General features: G+C 34.3%; 1 protein-coding gene across 1 annotated transcript in view; it reads left to right on the top strand.

Moving 5' to 3' along the window:
• Positions 1-26,152, top strand: part of ed (hemicentin protein echinoid) — a 263,620-nt gene that overhangs the window by 187,871 nt on the left and 49,597 nt on the right. The window contains exons 2-3 of the mRNA XM_023156390.2: positions 5,664-5,844; positions 18,906-19,180. Of these exons, the coding sequence (XP_023012158.2) occupies positions 5,664-5,844; positions 18,906-19,180 (456 nt within the window). The remainder of the gene's footprint in view (positions 1-5,663; positions 5,845-18,905; positions 19,181-26,152) is intronic.

The raw sequence follows: 26,152 nt of genomic DNA, 5'->3' as shown, positions 1-26,152 counted from the left end.
TTGAAGATCATATTCTCATGTCGCCAAGTTGGTTGAAGATGTCATTTCTCTCTTTCTTACGTAAATTCGAACATTAAAAGACTTGATAGGTATATTGATAGGCATAAAAGTGCACTAGATAGTTGAAGGCTGGAATGAAAGTACTATTGTATTAGATATCCTAGGTTTAGTACGTCAAAAAATAGATTTTCATAGTCACAGAAGTGGATTCTGTTGAAGACAGCAGTCCAAAGTTTATCAAATGTATATTTCAGATACGATGTTGCCTCAGTTTAAACAGAGAAAAACCCTTTTCGCTTTTTACTTTTCAATCATTTTATGGAAAGTGGGTAATTTTCGAAGTAGTAAAAAAAGAATTTGATATATCAATGAAAACTCTTTGCAAAAATATTTTGTTCATGCGTAGAAATTTATCTTAAATTGGAAGAAAATAACCCGTCGTAAACAATCAATTTTGAATATGAACATTGAATTACAATTTGCAGGTACTCCAAATGGGAAAAACTAAATATCCAGGTGTACTTTTCGAAGGTGCTAGACACTCAACTCCTCATTCACAATTTTCCATTCTTTAGAGAATGTTGGGGAAGTAGAATGTCAAAAGATTATTTTGGCATTATTTCATTTTTCTATTGAAATGTGATATATCTAGTAGATATTAATTATAATTTTAAAATCTACTTTGACTTTTCAACAATAACGTAGTTTTCTCTCTTCATTTTTGTCGTTCCTTATTTGTCAATTAAGCCGGATTTCCACCAGTCGGACAAAACCACAACAAAACAGCAACTGTGGCAATTTCAACAACTCAAAAATTTGACAAAATAAGAATTGAAGAGTTTGTGTCGCTGGCGACTGTTTTTGTCAACTACGAAAAGTTTCTGTATTTTGTCTGTGTTTTTGTTTCGTCTACGAACACGCCAATTCTGATACTATACTACTGTCAATACTGACATAACAACGTATCATGTCTGAAATATCGAAAAAATCCTATTTAACATAGTTGTATAAATTTGAATAATTGTTCCATAAATGTGTTACATCATGAGTCTAATTGTGAACCAAATACTTTTGGAGGGGTATATATTCAAATCAGTAATCAGTACAAATAAATATCTATCAATTTACCCAACGAAATTTTTGTTTTGCATAATGAATCGATATATTTATGTACGTCATGATAACAAATAGTTTCAAATTTTGTTACATCAATGCCCTCAAATTCCAGTATTGTAAGTGATCAAAAATTATTTAAATATTATTATGAATGGAAAATTACGGTCGAGGAAAATTTATGATCTACTGATTAAAGTTGAAATACCAGCTGACATCGAATGATGTATATACACAAAATATTATATGGGGGATCCCTCCCGTTCACTGTTTTTGGTGGTAATCACAAAATTGTAAACATTTATTGGCGCTCCGGGGCGACTTGCTTTTTTAGCTGCAGAAAAACCTACGGCCCCAAATCATTTGAAGATCTTGATCTTCCAATGTCATAGAGTCTCCAGAGGCTCCAATAAATTCAAGATATTGCCATAATATTTAGTGACACGATCGTCAAACTTAAACCAGTCCGTTTTGTATTTGACCAATACGTATTAATGACCAGATTCAACGCCAGAACCACAGTGAACTATGACTGCATGAAGAAGATAATCAATGAACACCAGTATATACAGGATGTAACATAAGTATGTTAAAATATTCAAGTTACGTATTTCTGCTGCAATGTTTCGTTTCGGTGATACAGATTTAATTTTTTTGTTCGTTTTTTAAAAATAATTTCTGCAAAAATAAGTTATCTGCGCGAAATTGTACCCAGGGGTTTTTTGACGTGGGAAATTGCTCGTTTTTGATAGTAAACTTCTGGTACTTTTAATAAAACAACCTCCCAATTTTCCCAATCCAAGTAAAAAAGGTACACTTCCTCAATAATGCTAGGGTGATTTCTTTTTGAGTTTTTTGAAATGTTAGTTATTTGTATCTTGAAAACGAATGACTTTTCGATGACCATTTTATGTGGTAAAGTTGTTTATTTTGACGAGACCCATCACATACTTAGTTTTTGTAATGTTCTCAGCTTTTTACTTAGCGCCCTAGGAGCTAAGTAATATGCATCGATATAGAAAATTGTAAATATCTCGAAAACGGTCACCTCCAGCGTTGTTTACGAAGTATACCATTTTTACTTATAAAATGTGTGAGATTTTTCATGAAAACTACCAAATGTGCACTGTCAAAAAAGTTAGGGCAAATTGAAATAGATAATCACAGCATATGCAGCGCTCTCTAGATGTTACATGAAAATTAATACAAAATTATGATTTCCTACGTGAAAAAATCTCCAGATACCAAATTTCGTGCAAATAACTTATTTTTTGTCAAAGTAATTTTTTAAAAACGTACAAACCATTCATTTTCAACACCCTGTATACCCGGACACAAGTTTATATAGTACCTTTTTCTTAATATTGCTTCAGTAATGCATAATTTGAATATTTTAACGTGTTTATGTCACACCCTGTACAACATAAAAGTGTTTTTCTATTGATCTTTGCTGTGTTCACATGAATTCGAAAGCGATTCATCGTAGATGAATTGTTAGGACCCTCTTTTATCGTAGGTATATATAAAAACAAAACACGCAATATCGCAAAACATTCGTTGAAATATCAACATTATTTATTTAGTGAAGTTTTCTCTGAACATAAAACGTCTATATCTCAACTCAGACGTCGCATTTTGCCGTTTTTCTACGAATAATTTTTCCCATCCGCATTAATAAAAACCGTCGTTTATTCAGCCGAAAAAATCGCGATCTAAAGATCGTGACAGGCACCCTTTATGCAACATATGTGCAGAAATAAGAAATACCATCAGAGGAGCACATTTTATCAACGTTTGTTTTGCTATTTTTCATCTGTTCTCTTGACGGGTGACGTCCTATAGAGCCATCAGTAGGCTGTGAAATATGGCCACAAGCATAACCACAATCTTGCAGCCTGTTTTGTAGACAGACGTATGGTTGCATTGCGAATTTATGAACCACTTAGTGAGTTTTCGTGAAATAAAGGTACACTTTAACGGTGTTTTCTCGAGGAATGGCTGCTTGGTACGGGTATATGGAGGTTGTACATTACTGAATGGTCATTTTTCCACTCGTTGTTTTTTACGTAATGGCTACTTTTACAGGTGGAATAAAAGTAGACTCTCGGAGATATATTTTTGTACAGGAGTATTCCATAATAAATTATATTACGCAGAAAAAAACTTTCTTAGCTTTACAGATTCCATAACCAAAAGTTGCTCAAACTGCAAATAAAACAATAAATTGATCTAGTGTGACTAGTCAGTAACAGATCTTGAGAGGTCAGGTCAGTATATGTTCATTATACAAAACCAACAGATATCGATAACTGTCTATCACAGTGCAGGCAGTAAAAAATCAGCAAAACAGCAGATGAAGCTTAGCTGAAATGAAACTGCTGTGGTTTCTTTCAAATCTTTTGCTATATATTTATTGAAATATTATGGTTCATCCACAAATTACAAATATAATATCAAATTTGGAAAGAACAACGTCGAAGGCGTCATTCTCTTCTAGATGCAGGGTGAAAACTGTGGAGAAACAGTTTAATATCAACAGGGCGTCTAGTCCTGTTGAAGTGCCCGTCATCGTACTTGAAAAGTGGCAAACGAACTCGCACCAGTACTTTGCAGACTTTTCAACCTGTCTTATAAAAAAGGGGTTTTTCGTTCTTGTTGGGAAATTACTCGCGTTCAGCCTTCCAAAAAGGGCAAGAAAAATTTTCCAAATAACTTTAGACTAATCGCTTTGTTAACAGTGATATTGAAAATTGTGGAGAAAGCTACCATATCCCTAAATATTTGGAAGGCTTCAACATCTTGAGCGATCACCGGTATGGCTTTTGGTAACAAAGATCAACAGGTGACGTATGTCACCCATATTTGGAATAACGCAATCGAGAAACATGGAGAGTCAAGAGCTGTTGCGCTTGATATTTCTAAGGCCGTTGACCGTGTATGGCATGAGGGTTTTGCTGGTCAAACTTCGATGCTATGGCTTCGGATTGTGTGGCTCTCCAGCTTCCTGAAAGAGCGTTCCCAACAAGTGGCCGTCGATGGATATTTCTCTAATACTTTCACCATCAACGCTGGGGTTCCCCAGATATCCATATTGTCTTCTACCCTTCTACTAAGAATACGATATATTGCTTTGCTGACGACAGCACACTTGTCTCGTCATTCCATTTGGATTCCAGGACATCGGTTGTGGATGTACATCTTCACAGGTATCTTAATGAGGGTCTAAAATTGATTTCCGATTTGGGTAAAAGTAAGCAGGTTCAATTCCATCCTATGAAAACTCAGACATCGGTTTTCTCAGAAAAGATATATAACTCCGAACCGAAAATGATACTGTCAGAACAGACAATTTCGCTTTCAGCTTTGATAAGTTTATTGGAGGTTAAAATGAACACAATTGGCACAATTGTAATTGCAAAGGCTGCTTCTCAAAAGCTTGGAACATTATTCCGAACCAGAAAACTGTACACACCTCAGCAACTTTTGAAGCTTCATAAATCTCAGATCAGACCTTTTTTGGAGTATTGTTCTCATGTGTGGAGCTCCGCCCTAGGCATAACCTGAAGCTGGGGGTTCCATCCAGAAAAGAGCCATCCGCCTAATTGGAGACACAAATATCACTTGCAACCTTGATAGTCTGGAACATTGAAGAAAGCTTGGAGATTTGTCTCTCTTCTATAGATAATTTCACGGAAACTGTTCAAGTGACTTGGCATATTTGATTCTACCAAGAGCGGTACTTATCAGAAATACTCGACGGACTGTGGCTGCTCATCGTTTGGAGGTTCACTTCAGTACACCTCGAACTTCACTGTTTAATAACCATTTACTGTGGAGACCTGAGAACGTTTGAACGTTTTTATCGAATGGATTTAATCTCCAGCGATTCAAATCCAACGTGAATCGCCTGTGGTGATCGGTTTTATGCATAAAAAATAATGTATGTTTTCGTTATCCATTTCGAATCAATCATAACTATCGAACTCCAGAGTTTAATAATCACCGTAATATGGAGTTAACCAGAACGGAATATTACCGAAAACAGTAGAAAATAATACTCCAATATACTCTTCAATGTCAACTAATCAATATGCTCCATCATTTCAGTTGGACGAAGCAAAGAGCAATCATAGTCGAAATACTTCAACTTCAAAATCAAATTTTGTGATTCAGCAATAATCTGATTTCCCATTCATAGTCAATCAGTGCCCAAGTTGATATTTCAGTTACTCCTGTGAGAGAAGGACTTTTGGAATCACTTGACAAGTCAAGTTCTTTTGGATGATGAAATTTGTTGAAGTCTTTTACTGATCACAAGGATACATGCAATTTTTTGTAATGTACAGTCTCCATGAAGTTTATAACGCTATAGTTCCTTATCAAAACAATTATAAGACACATCCTACCTCATATTGGTTTGAAAATATAATCTTATTTTCAAACTGTATAATCCTGAGTGAAAAAAAGGTTCAATAATTTTCAGTGATAGCTTGTTATCAAATAATCATTTTACTTCCGACGATATTTTCTCACCTATATTTTTGTTTCAGTTACGTTCGTTTCCTCCGAAGACGGGATTAGGGACACAAGGGAGGGCGAAGACGTGACGCTGGAGTGTCGGTTTCCTCCTCAATCGTCCAGGGATACTTTAACTTATTATTGGGCCAAGAAAAACAAGCAGACCCACGACAACGTAGCCATCGGAAACGTTCCGCTGGATACCAATTATAGGTGAGTGATCTTTCGATCAATTTTTATTCTGATTGTAATTAGTTCTGGAGTTGAGCAACTTGATGTCGGTAGATCCACGCTGGAGTCCAGTAATTGACTTGCGTTCGACGGGTTTGTAATTGGAAGTTATATTTTGATTCGTGGAGTTCGGACTGTGCTCAAGCACAACATTCAAACATGTCGAATTCAGGCTTCATACGATTGTATATACAGAGTGACAATTCGAAAACTTACAATGGGTATAACTGAGCAACCCAATAAAGTATTAGAAATCACTGAAAGCAACTTAAAGCAAACATAATGATGTATTTGAATTGAAGGGGTTATATTTTTAGGAGTGATTAATTTTTGAGTTACTGAAAGTTACTTCTTTGCATGATCTACACATCCATGTATAGAGTTACTTATTTTCAAATTGATTACTTCCTTCCTTTCTTTGGAAGATTCCCTCATCTTTTTTTGTATCAAGATAGAGTAGTAGGAAGCCAAAAACTTTTCTTTCTCAAAAATTAATCACTCCTAAAAATATAACCCCTTCAATTCAAATAAGATTCCTCTTAGCTGGGATTGAATCAAATAGGTGAATGAATGTCATTACGATGTCATCGATGACATAAGCAGATCAAGCTTATTCCGTGACATTGAAAAATCGTAATTCATGAATGAATTGTGTGTATTTTTTATAATATTATCCAATTTGGTACTGAAGAGCGTTAGGGCAAGTGTCTTAAGGCGAAACATCGGTGTATACCAGTGAGAGGGTGACAGTGTTCCATGTAAGTGCAATTTGTTACCATTCATTTAAAGTAGAACTCATGTTAATGAGTTTGAAATACAAACTGAGTAGAGAAAAGTATCTTTTGTATAATTCAGTGTTCATATGAAAGTATTTGTTTCGAAATAATTTTTTTTCTTTCGTGTAATTCAATGTTTATATGAAAGAAGCTGTATCAGGAGGACTTTCTTTCAGTTTGTGTCTGAAAGTTACTTCTTTGCATGATCTACACATCCATGTATAGAGTTACTTATTTTCAAATTGATTACTTCCTTGCTTTGGAAGATTCCCTCATCTTTTTTTCTATCAAGATGGAGTAGTAGAAAGCCGAACACTTTTTTTCTCAATAATGATATAATAGCTAACCCAACTTTATATTCTTAAATGGCAACTCCCTACTTGTAAAACCTCGTCTGAAACTATTGTTTGAAAGTGATTGACAATGTTTCATGATGACTTTCACTAGTTCGGACTTTCATTGTCTAATATATAAAAATGATTTGAAATCCCTGAAACAACTGAAAAAGAAGAATCAAAAATGAATAGCTGAAAATAACAAATATATTAAGCAAAGATAACCTGAAATGAAATACTAGTGAAATATAATACAAGTAAAAATAGAACGATTGAACAAAAATTATAATTAAAGAAATAGAAATGTAAATAAAAATAAAAAAGTTGAAAGATTCCAAGCCACGTTAGTTCACGACGTTTCCATTGTTAGTATCTACAATCGTCTTCGGGTGATGACTGGACTGATTCCTCCGAGAAATGACTATTTATGGGTCGTTCCAGTACTTTCACTTATTCCCGCTTTCCATTTGTTTCGCTTCAATGGGAGATGACCGTTTGGCGGGAGTTGGTCATTTTTCGCTTGATGATAGGTTTCCATATGTTGCGTATCTCTACCCTAGCTTGGCTGAATACGTTGTTGGACAACATGTATGCGGCTTCCTTGAATTTTCTCCTAAACCAATGTTCCTCTCTGTGTATGATCTCAGCTTGGGACCACTCGATGTTGTGTTGATGGGTCCAAACATGGTCTGCTATTCCTGATTTGCTGATTTCCCCTCTCTGTGTTCTCGTGAGGCTGCTACCTGAAGCAGGTTCTGATGAGAACAGGCTTCAAAAAAAAACAAATCTGTTTTTTTGAATGAGAAAGTGATAGCGACTGTTTTTTGGGATAGTCATGAAGGTAATTTAGTCGATTATCTTCAGAAAGAATAAACCATTACTTGACAAGCTAAAGGCAGAACATGCGGAAAAAACAGCCATATTTGCAGAAAAAAATCCAGTTTCATCAACACAACGCAACGTCTCACACCTCGGCGGTTGCCATGCGAAAATCAACGAAATACGGTTTGAACTGTTGAATCATCCGTCTCACTCACCAGATCTAGCCCCAAGCGACTTCTTTTTGTTCCCTCATCTGAAAATTGTGTTCTGAAAACAGATTTTCATCTAATGAAGAGGCAAATCACCTTCATGATCAATTATTTTGCAGAGGAAAATGCCGAGTACTATTTGGACGGGTTACACGAATGAAAGCATTGCTGAGAGTGGGGTTGAAAGAAGACAGTTGAAAAATAAATCTGACAAAATATCTTGTACCTTTGTTATGTCGGAAACTTTTCAGACAACCTTCATACACATCTTCAGATGACCCCTCCAAAAATCGAACGGTCTTCAATCGGGTGTACATGCGGGACATCCCACTCATCCACTTGGATGGATCCATCTTCCAAGACAGATTGCGTTCCAATACAAACGAACACGAAAAGTATAGTAAGATAGTGTACTATTTTGTTGACGTGTTAACCATACATTTTCCTGCAATTTTTCGACATGAACTTTAGCCCACATGGAACTTGAAGGATTTTTAAATACTTCGGATGCTGGTGTATGTCGAAAACTGTAGATAATTGACTAGTACTCAACATAGGATCATTTCATTACAGACGTGACTCAAAACAGAATCGTCAACAGATTATTTTTCCACCATTTCATTTAGAGGTTTTTTTATATGTCATGGCTGCTGTCTCCATGAATTTGTATACCGTTTTTTGGTTAACATACTCATTCGGGTTAACAACTGTGTTGTAATATCAACGTACCTACCGTTCAATTATCAACAAAGCAAAATAGCCTCGGCCATTATATAATGTAGGTGAATGGAAGGTAGATTATTATTTACTTCTACTTTCAAGGCAGAATTGTCAAACATTTTTTCATAAAAATGTTGCTTCTCTAGATAAAAAGAAATAGAATACTAAAAATTTGTCACCACAGAGACAGCTATAGCTACCTGACGTTTCTGCTATTTTCTGTATGGAAATGCTGTCTATCCCTGCTCGTAGCTCCACCGTACTGACGCGGTTAGCATAATATGTGCGGTTTGCATAATATGTCCAAATTATCTTTATTTTTCATATATTTGTTACCTCATCATTTTCAAGCATTTCATTTCGAAATATTGGGAGAGTTGAACAAAGCTTTCACAGTCAGAAATTACTGTGTTGAGGTTAGCAGGTTTTTATGCCTGACGTTTCATTTACGACTGCGGTAAACTTCAAAAGCAATGCGGCAACGAGAAAATTCTTTCAACAACTCTGGCATACATTTTCATTCTTTGTTTACCTGTACACTATCAAAAATTTTCTGTGGAATTGATTTTTAGGGGGAAACTGAGATTGTACAGCTTCAAGTGTAACTCTCCTAACATGCTGTTTATCGATCGATTTCTCTGGGTTCATATTTTTCTTGCCATGACTACAGATTTATATATATATATGACTGGTGCAAATGAGATTAATTTAGTAATTTTCTCAGCGAATATGAGAGAATATAATTTACTTTTCTCAGGCTCCGCTCCCGCTAATTACTGTTAATTAGTGTCAAAACCGGTGGGAAGTTTTATGATACATAATACTGTGCAACTTTTTTTGAAAACATGCATTTTATAGACGGTTATTATAAGTTGCAACTATGTTTCCTAGTTATGACTGTATACGCATGTTTTTGCAGAATCAGTTTATTTCATTTATTATATATTTCATATGTAAAGTTATTAGTAATTTGTAATGGAAACATAAAGATTTGTGCTTGTATAATTTGCTCAATTCATTGAAGAAAACTACAATTATACAAAAAATAGTGCCAGATCGGTTGGTTTTCACTAAAATGTTCAATGTCAAGCGAATGATCTGAGTAAATGACAAGATATGGTTAGGTTTCGCTAGTTGGAGTAAGCTTCGTCTGAAAATATTTTAAAAAGACCAATTCCACGTTTCTTCTTCGGGGTAGAAGAAAACGTTCCATTGTGACATTTGAGCAAAAATAACGTGTCTGTATCAATGCATTGTTTATGAGTTGAATTCGAAACTTTTATTTACTCTTTACAATTCGAAAAGAGTGAAAGTGTTGAGGATCTTCATTTCACTTCTGAATTATCTTGTGTGATGATAAAAAATTTTTAATATTCAACTGCTTCCTCAATAGATTCTAACCTAAAATTTTCGGTATGAAGTGACAAATCTCTATTTGTAATAAATTTTTTCTCTCTATGTCTGAAACTTTCTATGCCTCAAAACTCAGTTGACCTCCCATGACATTTCAGTCATATATGTCATTATTTCGATTTAAGAACTCAGTGACTCAAATATAATTGATAAAGTTTCGTTTTTTTAGAATCCTACAAATCCTACCATAGCCATTATTGTTTTTTGTGAATGAATTTACTGATTCCCATTTGTATAAATTGAGATTCTGCACACCCATACAAGAACAAAACAATAAACTTGCTGGCAGTATTTATATGTTTTCTATCTCTAAGTCTTTTATTTTATATTATTCAAAGAATTTCAAAATTACAGCTATTTTCCATAACATTTTATCAAATAAAATAAAATTTGTCTTTCGTACCACATCTACCCCAATATACAGACGAATAGCCGCATCTTCGAAAGTAATTGACCAAATCATTTCGTGTGTTCCGTGTCCCCATTGAAAAGCTTCCCATAATGCATCCACTTTTTTTTGTAACAAATCCTCCAGAAATCTTTTATATCCTCCTGTCGGTGGTGTACGCTTCAGGAACGAATGTAATGAGAGCTGAAAGTAACTCCGCATAATACGTAAGAGCTGGCATCAAAAGCTCTTTTGATAGCTTCGCTTTCGTCTCTTCAAACAAACGTTTGTATGTCGCATTCCGTCGATTTTCTCTTCACTGACGTGTGTGAGGATATAGTCGGTGCCAAGAAAATTTCTTTATGGGCATTTTTATTGAAAATCCATCGCTGTTGTACATCACCTCACGTAGACACGTATAGTATTGTACCTTCTGATGAATGGTGGGATACGTGAGGTGTTTACTTAGCTAACTAGCGCAGGAAACAATTGGACATACTGTCAATGGATTTTAGTGAATTGAGTTGTATCGAAGAGAAATCGAACTGGACTCACTCTTGTTAAATTTATCATGGAGAGATATCTATAACCATCCATTAAAGTTTTCTCCCATAGATGATCAATACAAATTAAGTGACTTTTTTGGAATTCACCTACAGGTTTGATTATTCAGATTATCCACTCGTTCATTTCTCCCAAGTCTCTGAAAATCGCTGGGATCTCATGGTCTCATCATATTTTGTTATTCTTTTGCATTTTCCGCAGCTAAAATCTCCGGTATACAGTTCTGGTTTCTTAAAATGTCTTTGAAATGGTCAGTTCCCACTGAGTATCCCTAGAACTGAGCTGATCCCTACTCTATTGGAGCAGTTTTTCGTTTGGTTTCTCAGATGGTTCTCTTATCAAGATTTTCCTGTGTGTTTTCTGTATTTTTTCAGTACTTTTCATGTTTCTTATTGACCCATTTCATAATTTGAAAGCGTACCAGAGATTTCAGCAGAGGTGGTTCCAAGTCCCTTGATTTTGATCCATTTCTGGCATCCCCCTGCTATTTTATTGTTTATATTTTTGGATGACCAATAACTTGATCTGGGAACATGTAGAGGTAAACGAAATTGAATAGACAGGTTATCATATAATTATTTGTAGGTTAAAAGGTGTCAGATTTGAAGTTCAACATTATTTATATCAAGTGTTATACTTTACTTTATAACCTTGTTCGGTCTCAAAATCTTGCTATCAAAGTTATTATTTTTTCAAGGAATTGTGAATCTTAAATTTTTAGTATTTAGCCTAGAGTTGCCAGCTCTAAAATTTCTACAACAAAGCAGAATCTTTTATGGCATTATTTTTATTTTCGGTATTTTTAACTAATCTTGTTTAAGTCATTTAGTTTTTCATTATTCTCAAGGGTCTCCCAATCCGGGTTTTCCAGTTGGTCTTTTAATGTCTTTCCTGATCCACTTTTCCTCATAACATTCAATATTCCCGAATATCTTTACCTAAACAACCCGCATATTTAGGCCTATTTCCATGTAAATATTGTAAGCTACAAATAGCTATATTTTCAATTCCTTTATTGTTCCTTGTGTCCCTTATTACTTACCCGCTATTATGACCTTTCTATCCCTAAAATGACCAAGCTGATCCCCCTCTCTAACTACCTAGGTATTTGTAAAATCACTGATTTTCTAAGTACAAAATAAATCTTGTCTTGTCCACAGTACATCTTGCCAGTTATTTTCTTATCATGTCTTTACACATGAGTTAATATAATGCTTGTGTGTATTCAGTATTCATACTCACGATAAAATACTCGTGGGCCAAAACAAACCTACCTAAGTTGAACCTAACCTCATTGAAAATTAATCTTTTTCGATCAGGAATCAAGGCCATTCAAATCGAATGATTTGAATGGAGATTTAAATCAGGTATTTTTTTTATTATTTGTAATTCTAACTGTAATTTGACGAAAATAAAATCAAACTAATGAACTATACTTTTTCTATTGAACACAACTAATAATTTTAATGAAGTAACTTATACAAAAACTATTTGTATTAGAAAGTTGATTTAAAGGATCTGAAGAAGCTACAAATGAATCCACTTTTGTTCAGAACTCAGGTTTGCAAATTTTTGGCCACTTTCATTCTTGACAATTCATATGATATTTCAAAAAAATAGCGATTTTGAAAATAATTATGAAATGGTTAATTAACCTGGAATTACTGAATGTATTTTATGAACTTTTCACGTTCGATAACAACTCCTTTTCGTGCCTTTCTAAGATATTCAGGACTCTTTATTGTTCTTCTGGGAAAAAAGAAACAAAGTACCAATAAATTCGATATTCCATTACCAGGCACAGTAGTTGCCATGGAATGAATTATGGCTGCAAAGAAAGCCAATAATTATTCCACTAAAACAGTTGCCGTGTGGGGTTCATTTTTATGTGAAATGTCATAAAACAACAGTTTTAGATCATGGGTTAAGAAATTACCTGTTTAATGATGATATAATCACGTACAATTTAAACGTTCAAAAGTTTGAAATTTCTTCTTGGTTAATTTTCAGTAGTATTGTAAGGAATTTCATTGTTAATAATTGAAAATTAAATTATCAAATCATGCATTCTGCCATCAAATATGGCTTTCTATTCATTCTCAGAATAAATGCATCTACGCATACATTTGAGAATATTACAATGACTAATGCTGATAAAAATTCATTATTCATCAAATAAATCTGTTGTCAAATTAAAAAAAAGTTTCAGCTAGCTTCTTTTTTCTCCAACCTGTATTTGTGTAGATAATAAGTCAGAAATGTAAAGGTTTTTTTGTTCATTTCGTTGTTCACTATCCTAATAATCCGTTCAAATTGGACCAAAAAACAGGAGTGAAGGTACAAAAATTCGCACCCATCTCAAAATAGGTAGGATTGTTCAAAACACCATCATAAATTAAATCTAAAAACTCCTCATTGATTCGATACCTGGAAAAAAATTGACTTTGGGTCAAAGGTCACTAAAAGGGATTTTTCGCGATTTTCAGCAAAACGGTCAGTTTTATCATAAAATTAGTTACAAAAATTGTAGATCAGATAATTATCTGTAAAAAATGTGCGAATATTTTTTCCTAAGAGCCACCGTTTCTGACATGTAACGATTCAAAGAGTTGGAAGTGTTGTGGTTTCCCCGGAAGGTCTATTCCACGGATCTGTTGTGATTCTATCCAATTTGAAACTACTTATTGAATGATGAAAGATATTAGCAAGGGTTGAAAATAATAAAAGCGGTGTAAACTAGTAAAAAATAGGAACATTCATTCGTCTAATACTTCTGCTCCCTCTTCTTCTTCTCCTTGTTCTTCTTCATCCTGAGTGCAAGTAATTTGTCTCAATGGTGATACATTGCATGTCTCCTCCTTGGTATCGAACGAATCCTCAACTTGTTCCATTGATGATCTATTTATTTTGTAGAAAGTCCTATTGAATATAGGATAAAGTGATACTTGTTCTGACAAAATGTATCAGTATACTTGAGGAGGGTTTAACAAATCGAAACCGGTCGTCATAGATAAAAACCGTAGTAGAAATCAGACGAAAGTTTTTTTTATCCTATATTGGGTCCACAACTGTTGGTCATTCAACATTGGAGCACAACTGGCCTTGGGAGCGCCTCAAGGATTTTCCTGTAGTGCTTGTGTTTTATCCTTAAAAAAAACAGGAAAGAAACAGTGCAACTTTTTTGCAACCACATTTAGCAGTACATCCGTTTTTACAGTTGCAAAAAATTGTGTTCAGCAGTTTTTCCGGCGCAGGCGAGAGTAAAGCCTGAACTGGTTCTCATGTATTGTCGACCAACTTCCAAAACCAGTCTTTTGGGTCTAGCTAATAACCAAACCACATTTGAACTTGGTAATATACCCGTTAAATATGTTGATGAGCAACCGCTGAGTTTGTAGGCTAATGGCACATGGAGAGAAGAAAGCAAATTCCGCTGTTGATAACTTCAGCACTTTGAACTAAAACTTTTGCTAAAAATAGCAAAACAACCGTTTTTTGTGACCTTTAACTCCGATTAATTATTTTTGCAGGTATCGATGAGGATTTTTAGGTTTCCTTCATGATGGTGTTTTGAACAATCCTACTAACTTTGAGCTGGGTGTGAATTTTTGTACCCTCGGATGTCTGAATTGACCGGATTTTAAACAGATTAACCACATTATATCTGAAATTGAACCAACCAATTTTATTTGCATTCAAAAGTGCCATTCACTGCTCCATATCAATTTCAAAAATAATGAACTTTATCGACTGTGTGTTTTCAAATTATATGTATAGAAAATCCATTGAATCTCATGAATAATTCCAAGGTATAAATCAGTCAATAATTTGGATGAAACTATGGTAATTCGTTTGTGAGATTCGGCAGTTTTCCAGTTGTCGCTTTTTCATATGAACTGTGCACTGAGAAAATACAACTCCAAATCAAACAGGTTATTTGTGTCGCCCCGTGAAAAAATGAAAACAAATTCAGTCTTCTAGAATCTAGAGTAGTCGGTAGTCACCAATACTAATCTAATGGTCCCTTAGATAATATTGATTTCATCCCTAATTTTTCCAAAATCTGATTTCGTTTTCGGTGAGCACATTTATACTCTCCCAGTGGAGCTACAAATAATTAGTCTAATTCAACTAATCCATAGGATTGTGATATAACAATACAAACCTCAGACGGCAATATACAACCCCTATCTAATACCCCAATTAATTCAGATGTAGTTAAACCCAACATTTCCCGTTTTCCAGATTGAATTATCAACTCAGCACGAATGTAGGGAATCTCCTAATTTTCAACATAGTTGATATGGTTCGGATGGTTGTCAGAATTATAAACTAATACTGGGTGAATAGTTTGATTCAATCTCTAGTCCATTTACACAATTATTTTCCTTTTAAAAGTGTTATCTTTGAGTCGGATACTGTTTGTATGTGTTCTGCAAAATATAATTTTTTTATCTGCTGTTCCTATCAGTTTTCACAGTTATTTAAGCTCTTTCGAAGTATATATGGATGAATGAAACAGAAATAACCAACGGTCATTCAATTGCAGATAATGTATTCCATTCAAATAATCAGAAAAAACAACTTCATTTTTCTTGAATGAAACCTTTCATCGTACATGCTTATTTTGGAACAACTACTCTCAATGAAATATTCAGAAGGACTATTCCCTAAAAATATTGTCCAACTTATCGAAACCAGATATCAATCATAACGATAATGACTATCAATGAATACCTAAAAATAGAAAAATGTGTTCAACTGAAATATCAATACATATTTGTTTGATTAAACTGAAAGGTGTATATATTTAGGAGAAATCAATTTATGAGAAAGAATGGATTCCCATATTTTTTTGTATCAAAATGGAGAAGTAGAAAGCCAAAATCTGTTTGATATTCTTTATAAAATTCCAAATTTGATTATTTATGAAAGCACCAGAATAAATTGTGAAAATGTGTTTGTGTTTCATTAAAATTATTGTATCATAGGATATATCTATTACTCGAACTTAGTTATTCTGTCTTTATCTTTGAAGCCGTTGCATTTTAAACAATTGGAGGTTCATTAATTGACTTTTATTGAGAAACAGCCGTGATTAATAGTTCTGTCTAATCAATACAATTACTTCTCGTAATGAAGGAAGACATTTGAAACTACAATTTCTTTTCTCTCTGCAACTCCAGCGACTCATAGGCCACACCAATATCTAACAGCTCAGCATAAACATGTGCTAGCTTTTGTCATTTAACCCCACCAAAAAAAACTGCATCCACCCAAAGCCATTGAAATAAAGGACATCTGGATTAGCATCGACTTAATGCTCCTATAAACTTCCTTTGGAATCAGTGTCACTATTTTTCGGCTTTGAAGAGCGTCGATTTTTTTAATTTCTTCCTGACGTTTCGCTGGCGCCAGTAGCTACCTTCTTCAGAGGTTTATAGGTACATTCTGAGTTATTCCTTTGGAATGTTCTCAACTATCTAACTGGACGGAATTACAAACTCGAAGTAGAGCACTGAGTAATTCCATTTTCCATAATACGATAATTTGTCGCAGCATCTTCTATTTTGGTTCTGAGATTCTTTTCAGCTATTGACTCAACTATTGTTAACGAAACAGTGCTCGAAGATATCAAGAGATCCTCCTCCGAGAAACTGGAAAGCAAATTATTGGTCTCCAGACACTAAACAAGACGGTTATCACCTATTTTTTCCAACTGTTTACTAAAACTACAAGGAAAATAGTGCATCTCTTTCAAAATATATTCTTACTCCATAATGTAATTTTCTTCGGCATCGATTTACTATAGAATTCTTCCATTTTCAAGCTCCACGTTCCGTCGTTATTATCATTACTATTGTACATTATGTTCTTAAGTCGCCAGGAATGCAGTTTTCTTTCAGATTGCAAGAGGCGTATATTGTCTTTCAGCCAGGTTGAATTGTTTTATGTTCTGGTTTATAGCAGTCTCACGTCAAGGCTCTGTAATTCTTAAAATTTGATTTCATACTCGCAGTTGTCATGAATGGTCTGACGATTCCATTTGCTACACATCTGCCTTTAATAAGCGTGAATGAATTTTGTTGCTTTGTGTCTAGCCATATGTAGCAACATTTCGCAGAAAAGTATTAGGATGCTGAAACATTTCTATTGAAATATACGGCTGTAAAACAAGTAACTGGAGTGAATTCACGAAATTCATATTGAATATTCAGTTTATTCAATCATGTAAAAGTTGTCTCCTCATATTCTGAATATACCACCCCTTAAAATTATTTTGAGAAGGCGAGTTGACAACCATTACCATTATTTTATCAATATTATCATTAGTATAAACATATAATAACGACAACCAATTTGGATGTGGTTAACACTAATCTATTTTAATAGCTTTCCTTAATATTTAGTGTCTGATTCATTTCAATCGGTTCATAATTCCAAAAATATGTCAATTTATAGAATTACTCTACATATTTATTGGGAAAAAATAATACAATTCACAAGGTTCAGCTGAATCTTTGGTTTCTTATAAATTAAAGATAGACAAATACATGGGAACATTTTACTGTTAGAGAATCTAAGAAAAAAACTAAAAACTGAAGTCTTTGCGATATGAAGTCGTGAGCAACAATATAGAAATAATGTAGTGCTATATAATTTAGTAATCCACTTCAATTATCTTCCGAATCATCGACTTCGACAGGTTGTTTTCAAAAGTTAACTAAAATCACCTTCTGTTAGCGGCTCGCCCCAGCTATGTTGAATAAAATTGTCCTTTTTCAACCAATTTACATAAAACGTTGATGAATTACACACAAACCTCTTGAATTACTCCGACCATTGATGAAAACAGTAGGTATGCAAATCCGCTGGGTAGTTTCATTTTCTATGGTATCAGAGTATCTCCCATTTGATACTTCCATTGGCGTATTGTTATTTTTTTACGGGCAGATGGAGCTTGTACGTAACCTCCTTGATATAATTCGAAATCACTCTACATGTATTTCTTCATTTGAAAAAAGTATTTTTTTTTTATTAACACGCGCGCTTGGTAGCTGATTTTCAGGCTCCCTCTCCGGAATCGGAATCTATCAATGGTCATTTTTTTAAACAATATACGGCTGATTGATCCTAAACTTTAGATAATATAAATATAGTTTGAAGATACTAAAAACACGCCTTTATAGCATACGAAACTAAAAAATTAAAAATAAATATATTTTAAAAAACTGAAAAACAGGCTTTTAAAGAACATCGAACTAAAAAGTTAAAAATATTTTCTTTAATAAGCCTAAAACAATAACGAACGTAAAATAGTAGTATTATTGTGAAAATTTGTGCCATATTTTTTGAATATCAAGCGCCCGTCACTTTTTTCACAATAATACTATAGTATTTTTCGTTCGTTTTTGTTTTAAGCTTATTGAAAAAAAAATCTTTAACTTTTTAGTTTGATATTCTTCAAAAACGTGTTTTTTAGTTTTTTAAACTATATTTATTACATTTGATGGTTTCGTATTATGTTTTTGCAAAACTCAATAATATTGATGATTTATTTTGGAATGACTTGTATAGCTTTCTGTTCTCTAAAAATGAGGGAGAAATATCTCGCCTGAATTTTGAAAAAGTGTTTCCATTATAAATATTCAATTCATCAATTTGATGAATATAGAAAAGTTTTATCTTCTCAATTTTTTTTACTTCTCAGGAGGATGAATATGGTTCACCATCCTTTCATATAATTCATTTCACAAATAACAAAAGTCAAATTTTGAAACTGATGCCTCGTACCTCATTGAATAATTTTTTGCAGATTGAATTATCAAGTGGAGAACGGTATCTATGACTTATTGATATCCAATGCCAGTTACGACCGAGACAACGGCAAGTTCGAATGTAAAGTCAAAGCAGGAGGATCTGGAGCCAATCTTCACGTTCAGAGGTACTTACTCACCGTACTAACGGCTCCTCAAGAGCCTGCCATAGCCCCAAGTTCATACGTGACAGTCACTGAAGGAAAGAAGCAGGAGTTGACGTGTTCCAGTATCGGTGGTTCCCCTGATCCAGAAGTCAAGTGGTATAGGGATGGTGAGTAAACATTTGATACAAATACATTATTGTGAATTTGAAAGCAAATCTACTATCGGTTGGTAAATATCCATTCGCATTAGTATTCCTGAGGAAACTTTTCAGTATCCTAGATTCAGGTGTAATTTGTGTAAGATCCCGAAACTTCTCAAATCATTGCGGAACTCAAGGGAGTTATATGGTATGGTATCTATCTATCCCCCATCCATGAATAATGTTCTCGTTTTCACGTGGAGGGCGTGCTTTTGAATATTTGAGGGCTGGATTTTTTTCTTACCAGAAAGAACAGTCACTAGAATAGTCCAGAACAGTCTAGAGTATCTGTATCTCTGTATCTGTAGAGTAGGGAGGACCACAGCACTCAGGCCACATGTGACCCGTTCTACATCTTCCCGAGGAGTTGTCTTCGTAGGTAATCCTGTCCTTTCCAGGAAGTTGGACAGGTCACTGGGAGACATCTCCTTTATATCGGCAGGTGTAGGCCAAGACTCGCCGAACACCCACTCTCTTATTGACGCTAACTCCGGACACTCGCGTAGGACATACCTAACAATTTCATCTTCCTGTCCACACATCGTGCATAGAGGTGTGTCCACTAGCCCCATATTATGGAGGTGTGATTTTATCCCATCTCTTTGGAGATTGAGCATGAGTGTAACGTTTGGCTGGTTCCACAATTGTCGAAGTCATCAGACAGTCTAGAGTATTGAAGAGCATTCTAGAATATACCCGGACATTCTGGAATAGTTTGGAATGTTCGGAAGTAGTGTGGAATGCAAGGGCGCGTTCCGTATCACTGGTAAATTACGAAGTGGTCATTGGTAGAAAAGTAACAATTTGGGCAATATAACTGTTACTAATGATATTATCATTTTTCAAAGGTGTACCTTATTCAACCGCCTAACCTAATGATCAAACAATAGCTTGTTGTTCAGCATTGAATCAATCGCTATTGTAAATGCAAGATCCATATGCTGGAGATAAAAGCTCGGAAATCCTTAGCTCGCATAAGTTTTCATGGTTCATAAGGATTTATCCACTACAAAGAAAACACCAATAGAAAGTTACAAAATAATAGAGTAACTGTTGTGTGTTATTTTCAGAAATATTAGAGATACTTATGAAAACTGCAATACCTATATTGTAAAATGTAAAATGAGGTAAAAAAAATTGTCTAGATTAGTTAATAATTGGGCGTGCGTTCCAGGGAGAGACGCTAGTTTTTGTAATTGTTGTATAGCCTATCCGTTCCCAATTGGAACGGTAATGAAAATAAGAGTACAGTCATAAACATTTATTGCCTGTGGCCCCTAGTCGCCCAGATAGTTAGTAAACGTGCTATCAAATATAGTTGAGGAATAAAGGCTCGGCTAGCTGGACTAGCTGAATACTAATTTTTTTGTCCGTTTCAAAATATTTCTTTATCAATGCCGTGTGTTCGTGGGGTCAGGTGAGGTAGTGAGTGGTTTTGCAAACCGATTTTTGAAAACTTTTTCTAGAGATCAATTACCCTAACACTAAACAGATATTTTTGCACTCGACGCGCGTTTCGCTAACAAGGTTAGCATCTTCAGGAGAAGCAAATTGATACTGAATCTAAAGACAATGGTTAGCTGTTTATATACCTAAAGTTTTTTTGTCCGATGTGGACTTTGTTTGTTAAATGATGATTATCCTAATTGATTTTTCGATAATTAACTAGTGGAACCACTACCTGCAAATCAATTTGTCAACAATAGATTAAAAAGCTATGGTGCTTGACAATATAAGGCGAGTGGTCAATGAAGTAGGTAATAGTGATATGTGGAAGAACTGTGTGGCCCACGTTATAAAAGAAGAGAACAAATATTATGTGCAAAGTTCCATAAATCCGATCGTTATTCAACTCGATGATGATTCCACCTCATCCGAATATAGCGAAGAAGAATTTTGATTTTTCTAGCAAATTTGTTGGCCTCCATTATTTTGTAAATGTATGTTTGACAAGAATTTGTTGTGATTATTTGTGTTTTCATTGTACTTTATTTTCGACTCGGAAATCAACTACCTTGAATTTCGGAAGTTTTTCATAATTACCCATGGTGGAAAAATTCAGTTGAGATAACTTTTTCGTGGGGTGATCAATTGCTATGATTGTAAGAATAAGTAACTGAAAAACTACCACTGAAAAATAATATGCCGACGCCTATGTCGAGGCGGGAATTCCTTCTCTGTGCTGTTCCAATTGGTATTGGAATTACTATACACTTCAATGGATTCATTCCAAGTGTTGTTTATTATATCAATTCTCAACGTTTGTTCTGCTGGATTTTCCAGATTTTTCATGTAATTTTCTTAATGACGATGGTTGTCGTTCTAAAAGGGACGACAGCTGGTTAACAGAAAAATAGATTTTCAACAGGTTTGTTCTTACCTTAATCTCTAAATGTTTTCTCAAATTCCAAGATCGGTTCATGTTAACGTTGTGTACCTCTGTAGTTGTCCTGAAGTGTTATAAAACCTTCAGTTACTGGAGAATCGCCCGTTTTCTTTCTCTTTCCCTCTCCTCAGTAACGTTGTTGTTAAAAACATGTTTTATACTCTTGAGTGGAGAACCATCTTCTCCAGCATACTTTTGACGCCCTCAACTTGATAAGATAAGGAGGTTAAGTGTTGTCTGCGGACGGATTAATTCTACACAGGGGTGCCAACTGAAACGAAAGTAATGTGAAGAATAACTAAATTACGCAAAGTCTACTTTGAAGTTTAGGGTTTCGTCGTTTGTGATGTTTGAAAAGTGGGAAATATAAGACTGAAATAATGTTCAGCAGCGATTTAATAATAATAATAATAATAATAGTTTTAGTTCCCACTATATATTACAGTTAAAAATAATATAATAATAATAATAGTAATATGTTTATTATCGCATACACTGATATACATTACATATAGTGCTATCGAAAATAAACAAGATAATCACAGAAGCCATAGAAATATATAGCTTATTCGTGATAATTGTAATTAACTGTATAAATACTTAATCTAACATTGAAAAATAATGAATGATCAATTAATCAATAACCTTATTAATAGAGACAGTAGTTTCAGACAGAATACATAGTTATTTTCGTCTGCTCAACAAATGCTTGAGTTAAATTGCTGTTTGAAATAGTTTGATTAACAAAATCAGAAAAGGAAGCTCTTTCGGTATTCAGAATGAATTTCTTTGCTTCTCTCTTAAACATGTGAGAACTGTTGACATTTTTTATTTTTTCTGGTAATATTTGGTATAAGCGTGGTCCGAGATATGATGCATTTCTTTGTCCTATGGTTTTGTCACATCGTGGTGCATTTGAAGAGTTTCCCTTTATTCTAGTATTGTAGGAGAGGATGATTGGTTCTATTTTGATGTGTCCTTTTTTACATTACTGAGTATGATCATACAAAAAAAGTTGTCAAATATTACATACATTCGCTTCTTTAAATAAGGCAGCAGTTGGATGAGTTTTTTCCTATTAAATATAATCTTCAGTATACATTTTTGTATGACATTTAGATTCCTAAGATAACAATCATTCACTCCTCCCCAACCTATTATACCATAGGATAGTTGGGCGATGTACAATGTGCGATGTACAATGTTTTCAAATGTTGAATGTCAAGAAAGTTTTTCAAGTTATTGAATTTAGAAAGTGTACCTCTTAACTTTCTGATTATTTCTTTCATATGTAGGATCGAAAATGTCTATCTAAATAGATACCTAGATATTTTATTGACTCGCCTTCAGGTATGTGATTATTGTTTCCTATATTTAGGGGTCCCATATTGGGTAATGTACTTCAGTATGATGTGAAAGGCAAATATTTGGTTTTTTCGAAATTGATCGTAAGTTTATTGTCTCAGAACCATTTTTCGATCTCAATGAAATCTTTTTCTGCAGATATTTTCAATTGGTTCCATGAAGAGTCGGTATACAAGACAGCCGTATTGTCAGCAAAGCTAAAAATTTTACCTTTTGTTGGTATCTGCAATAGTTCATTCAAATATATTGTAAACAGGATTGGTCCTAGAACCGTTCCTTGCGGAACATCATAAGTAACAATTTTGGGATACCTCATTATTCCATCGATACTAACTCTCTGTTCTCGGTCACATAGATAGCTTTCGAAAATGTGTAAACTTTCCCACGTATTCCGCAGTTCTCTAATTTTCTCAGGAGTTTTGTATGACGGTCTTAAGCTTATTAAACATATATAATTCCTAACTTTTTAGTTCGATGTTTTTCACAAGCGTGTTTTTTATTTTTCATTTTTTAGTTTCGTATGCTATAAAAGCGTGTTTTTTAGTCTTTTTAAATTATATCAATCAGCCGGATATTGTTTTGAAAAATGACCATTGATATTTTCCGAATCCGGAGAGGAAGCCTGAAAATCAGCTACCAAGCCCAAGGCAGCGGGCGCATAAAGGAGGGTTACAAATAAGGCAGCAAGCGCTCATGTTAATAAAAAAATACTTTTTTCAAGGCTAATGGGGCTTGTCAGCTGTCAGTGTAGATTATGATCGTTTGATAATTTTTGTAAGGAATCCAGATTGGTGTCATTACAATTTATGGCTATTGCAAGATCCGAGAAATTGAATGAAAAATATATCTGAGTATCACCAGCGTAAAATGGTAATTACAGTGTTTCAAAACGTTCATAAAATTAGAATAGAGTAAATAATAGATGGCCAAGAATACTACCCTGAGGTACTCCACAACGCAACTTATTTTGAAGTGGATTTCTCATCATTGATTTTTACTATTTGTGTTCTATTGTGCAGATACGAAGCCATTAAAGAGATCCAACCCATAAAACTTTCGTATCTTATACATAACTTTGTATGAATATTGAAATTGTTCACTTTTATCGTCTCACTGTAAGTTTCGTTGCATCCCCACTGTTGGGTCCCAATTTTGGTTTTTGCGCTTGCTGGCCCCTTTCTAGTGAACTGTATACTATTGAATAATGCGACGTAGGAAATTAGGAACACACTTTATTCTGTCACACCTAGTTTACAGATTTCACAGAATGTCGAATACAACAATTGGTTTGATCTGTTTAATTTGATATGAGAAACACTAAGTTTATACAAATGAGAACCTTTGATATTCTCCACAATAAACTAACACTTTGTACTTAACTACAAATACATATAATAGACCTTTCTTCTGTTATGCTAAAACCATACTTACTATATATAACTGTACTGAACGAGATTACTCTTAAGCGAGAGGTAAATAAAACAGGACACACGCTATTGGTTCCCTAAGGTAGGTAGATATCCCTTGACAATTAGACAATTACACAGTGGCGTAACAGTGTTTAAGGCAACTCATTTTGAATTTTATTTATATTCCCAACACCCACAATATCAAAACACAAAACATACGATGTAAAATAGAGTGTCCTTATTTTATATTCACTTCTAAAAAGTCGTTTCGTCGTCTCTTTTTCTCATTTATTTCATTTCAGTAGAATTTTTCAGCATCATTCGTACAAAGTTGATGTTATTTTGGTTCTTACAAGCAAACACTCGACAAGGTACTCGAGACATATGAGAACAATACGTTTAAAAATGTTTAAAATATGTTTTTTCCGTTAACCAGCTATCGCACCCCTACGAATAATAACTCTCAAAAGTCTAAACTTGTGCAAGATAAGAACTAACGTGGTCTTACCTTTTAACGTGTGATTCCTAACATGGGTTGGACGATAGCAAGTGAAAATCGAGCCATGGCGCTTGAACCATCGACTAACACATCGTCCGATTGACTGAGTGAAGAAAGCACTCACGTCGAACCGCCAGGCTACCGACCGACCAATAGTCTTGAAGTTTCGATATGAGTATCCATATCGAAATAATATGACAAATCGAAACACTTTTTTTCAGATGGAGTAGGAATATGTTTCCCGAATATAGTCGAAAACACCACACTGTTTCATTAGTGTTTCTGGTTGAAATTCTCAATTTAAAAGACTACTTGTCGTTTTGTTACCATATTTTCTATTGTTTTCCATTGTGTAGGTATGTAGATGTTTGCTTACTGTAAATACTTTTCAACCTCTTTTTACATGGTGAATCTAATATTTTGGTAAGTGATTCTGGTTTCTGAAGAAATTTTCATTACTCCTTCAAATCTGAAATATAAATACTCGTATATCATATTAGATTTCAAGAAAAACTATGTATTTCAATTGTGACTGTAATAAATTTCATATTAAATTTAAGTAGAAACATTCAATGTCAATTTATCTTTTCCTGAAATATATATACTTATATTTTTTCAGAAAAAAACTCATACAAAATGTATAATCCTGAATTGTTCACGCACGAAAAAACAAATCAAAATGCGACATGTTTGTTTTTCTGCAATTCGATTGTGTAGCTTCTTCCACCATCTCGAAATATATGACTTGAGGCTTATGTTGAGAGAAAGCAATATACCGTTTCGTCTATTATACGTTACTTCCTTGAAGCTATTTGATGCATTCCAGTAAACACTTTCAGAAGCTTTGAAATAAGCTTGGGATGAAATGTCAGGTTTGATTTTTATTTCCTTCAACTCCTAACTTGATAGACAGGGTTGTTGACAATATTTGTTAGCTTCGAATAAATCCCTTCTGGAACATCGAACAAACACAGAAATGTTCTCCTTAAACAAGTTTAGGGAAAATCTTCTTTAAATTTTCAGATACAGCTAAGAGGTTCTGGTTTGACAAAATTCAGTTTTGATTTTCGGTTCCTCAACAATTTTTGAAGTGATAACTCCTTATGGGAGGGTAAACCGCTTCGTTACGTAACGCGTTACGTAGCCCATCTGTCTTGTTTCCCTTTCTCTCACGCATACGTAAACGATAGGCAGGCTCCGTCTCTCTCGTCGGACAGACGATCAGTGGTTAGTGTGCGTTAGACATGTACTGTTGATAGTATTATAAAAATCTAATCAGC

Source organism: Leptinotarsa decemlineata, unplaced genomic scaffold, assembly GCF_025532065.1.
Source record: "Leptinotarsa decemlineata unplaced genomic scaffold, Ldec_3_MD MMD2_tig00026294_RagTag_RagTag, whole genome shotgun sequence".
Lineage (NCBI taxonomy): Eukaryota > Metazoa > Arthropoda > Insecta > Coleoptera > Chrysomelidae > Leptinotarsa > Leptinotarsa decemlineata.
This window is presented reverse-complemented; position numbering and strand designations above follow the sequence as displayed.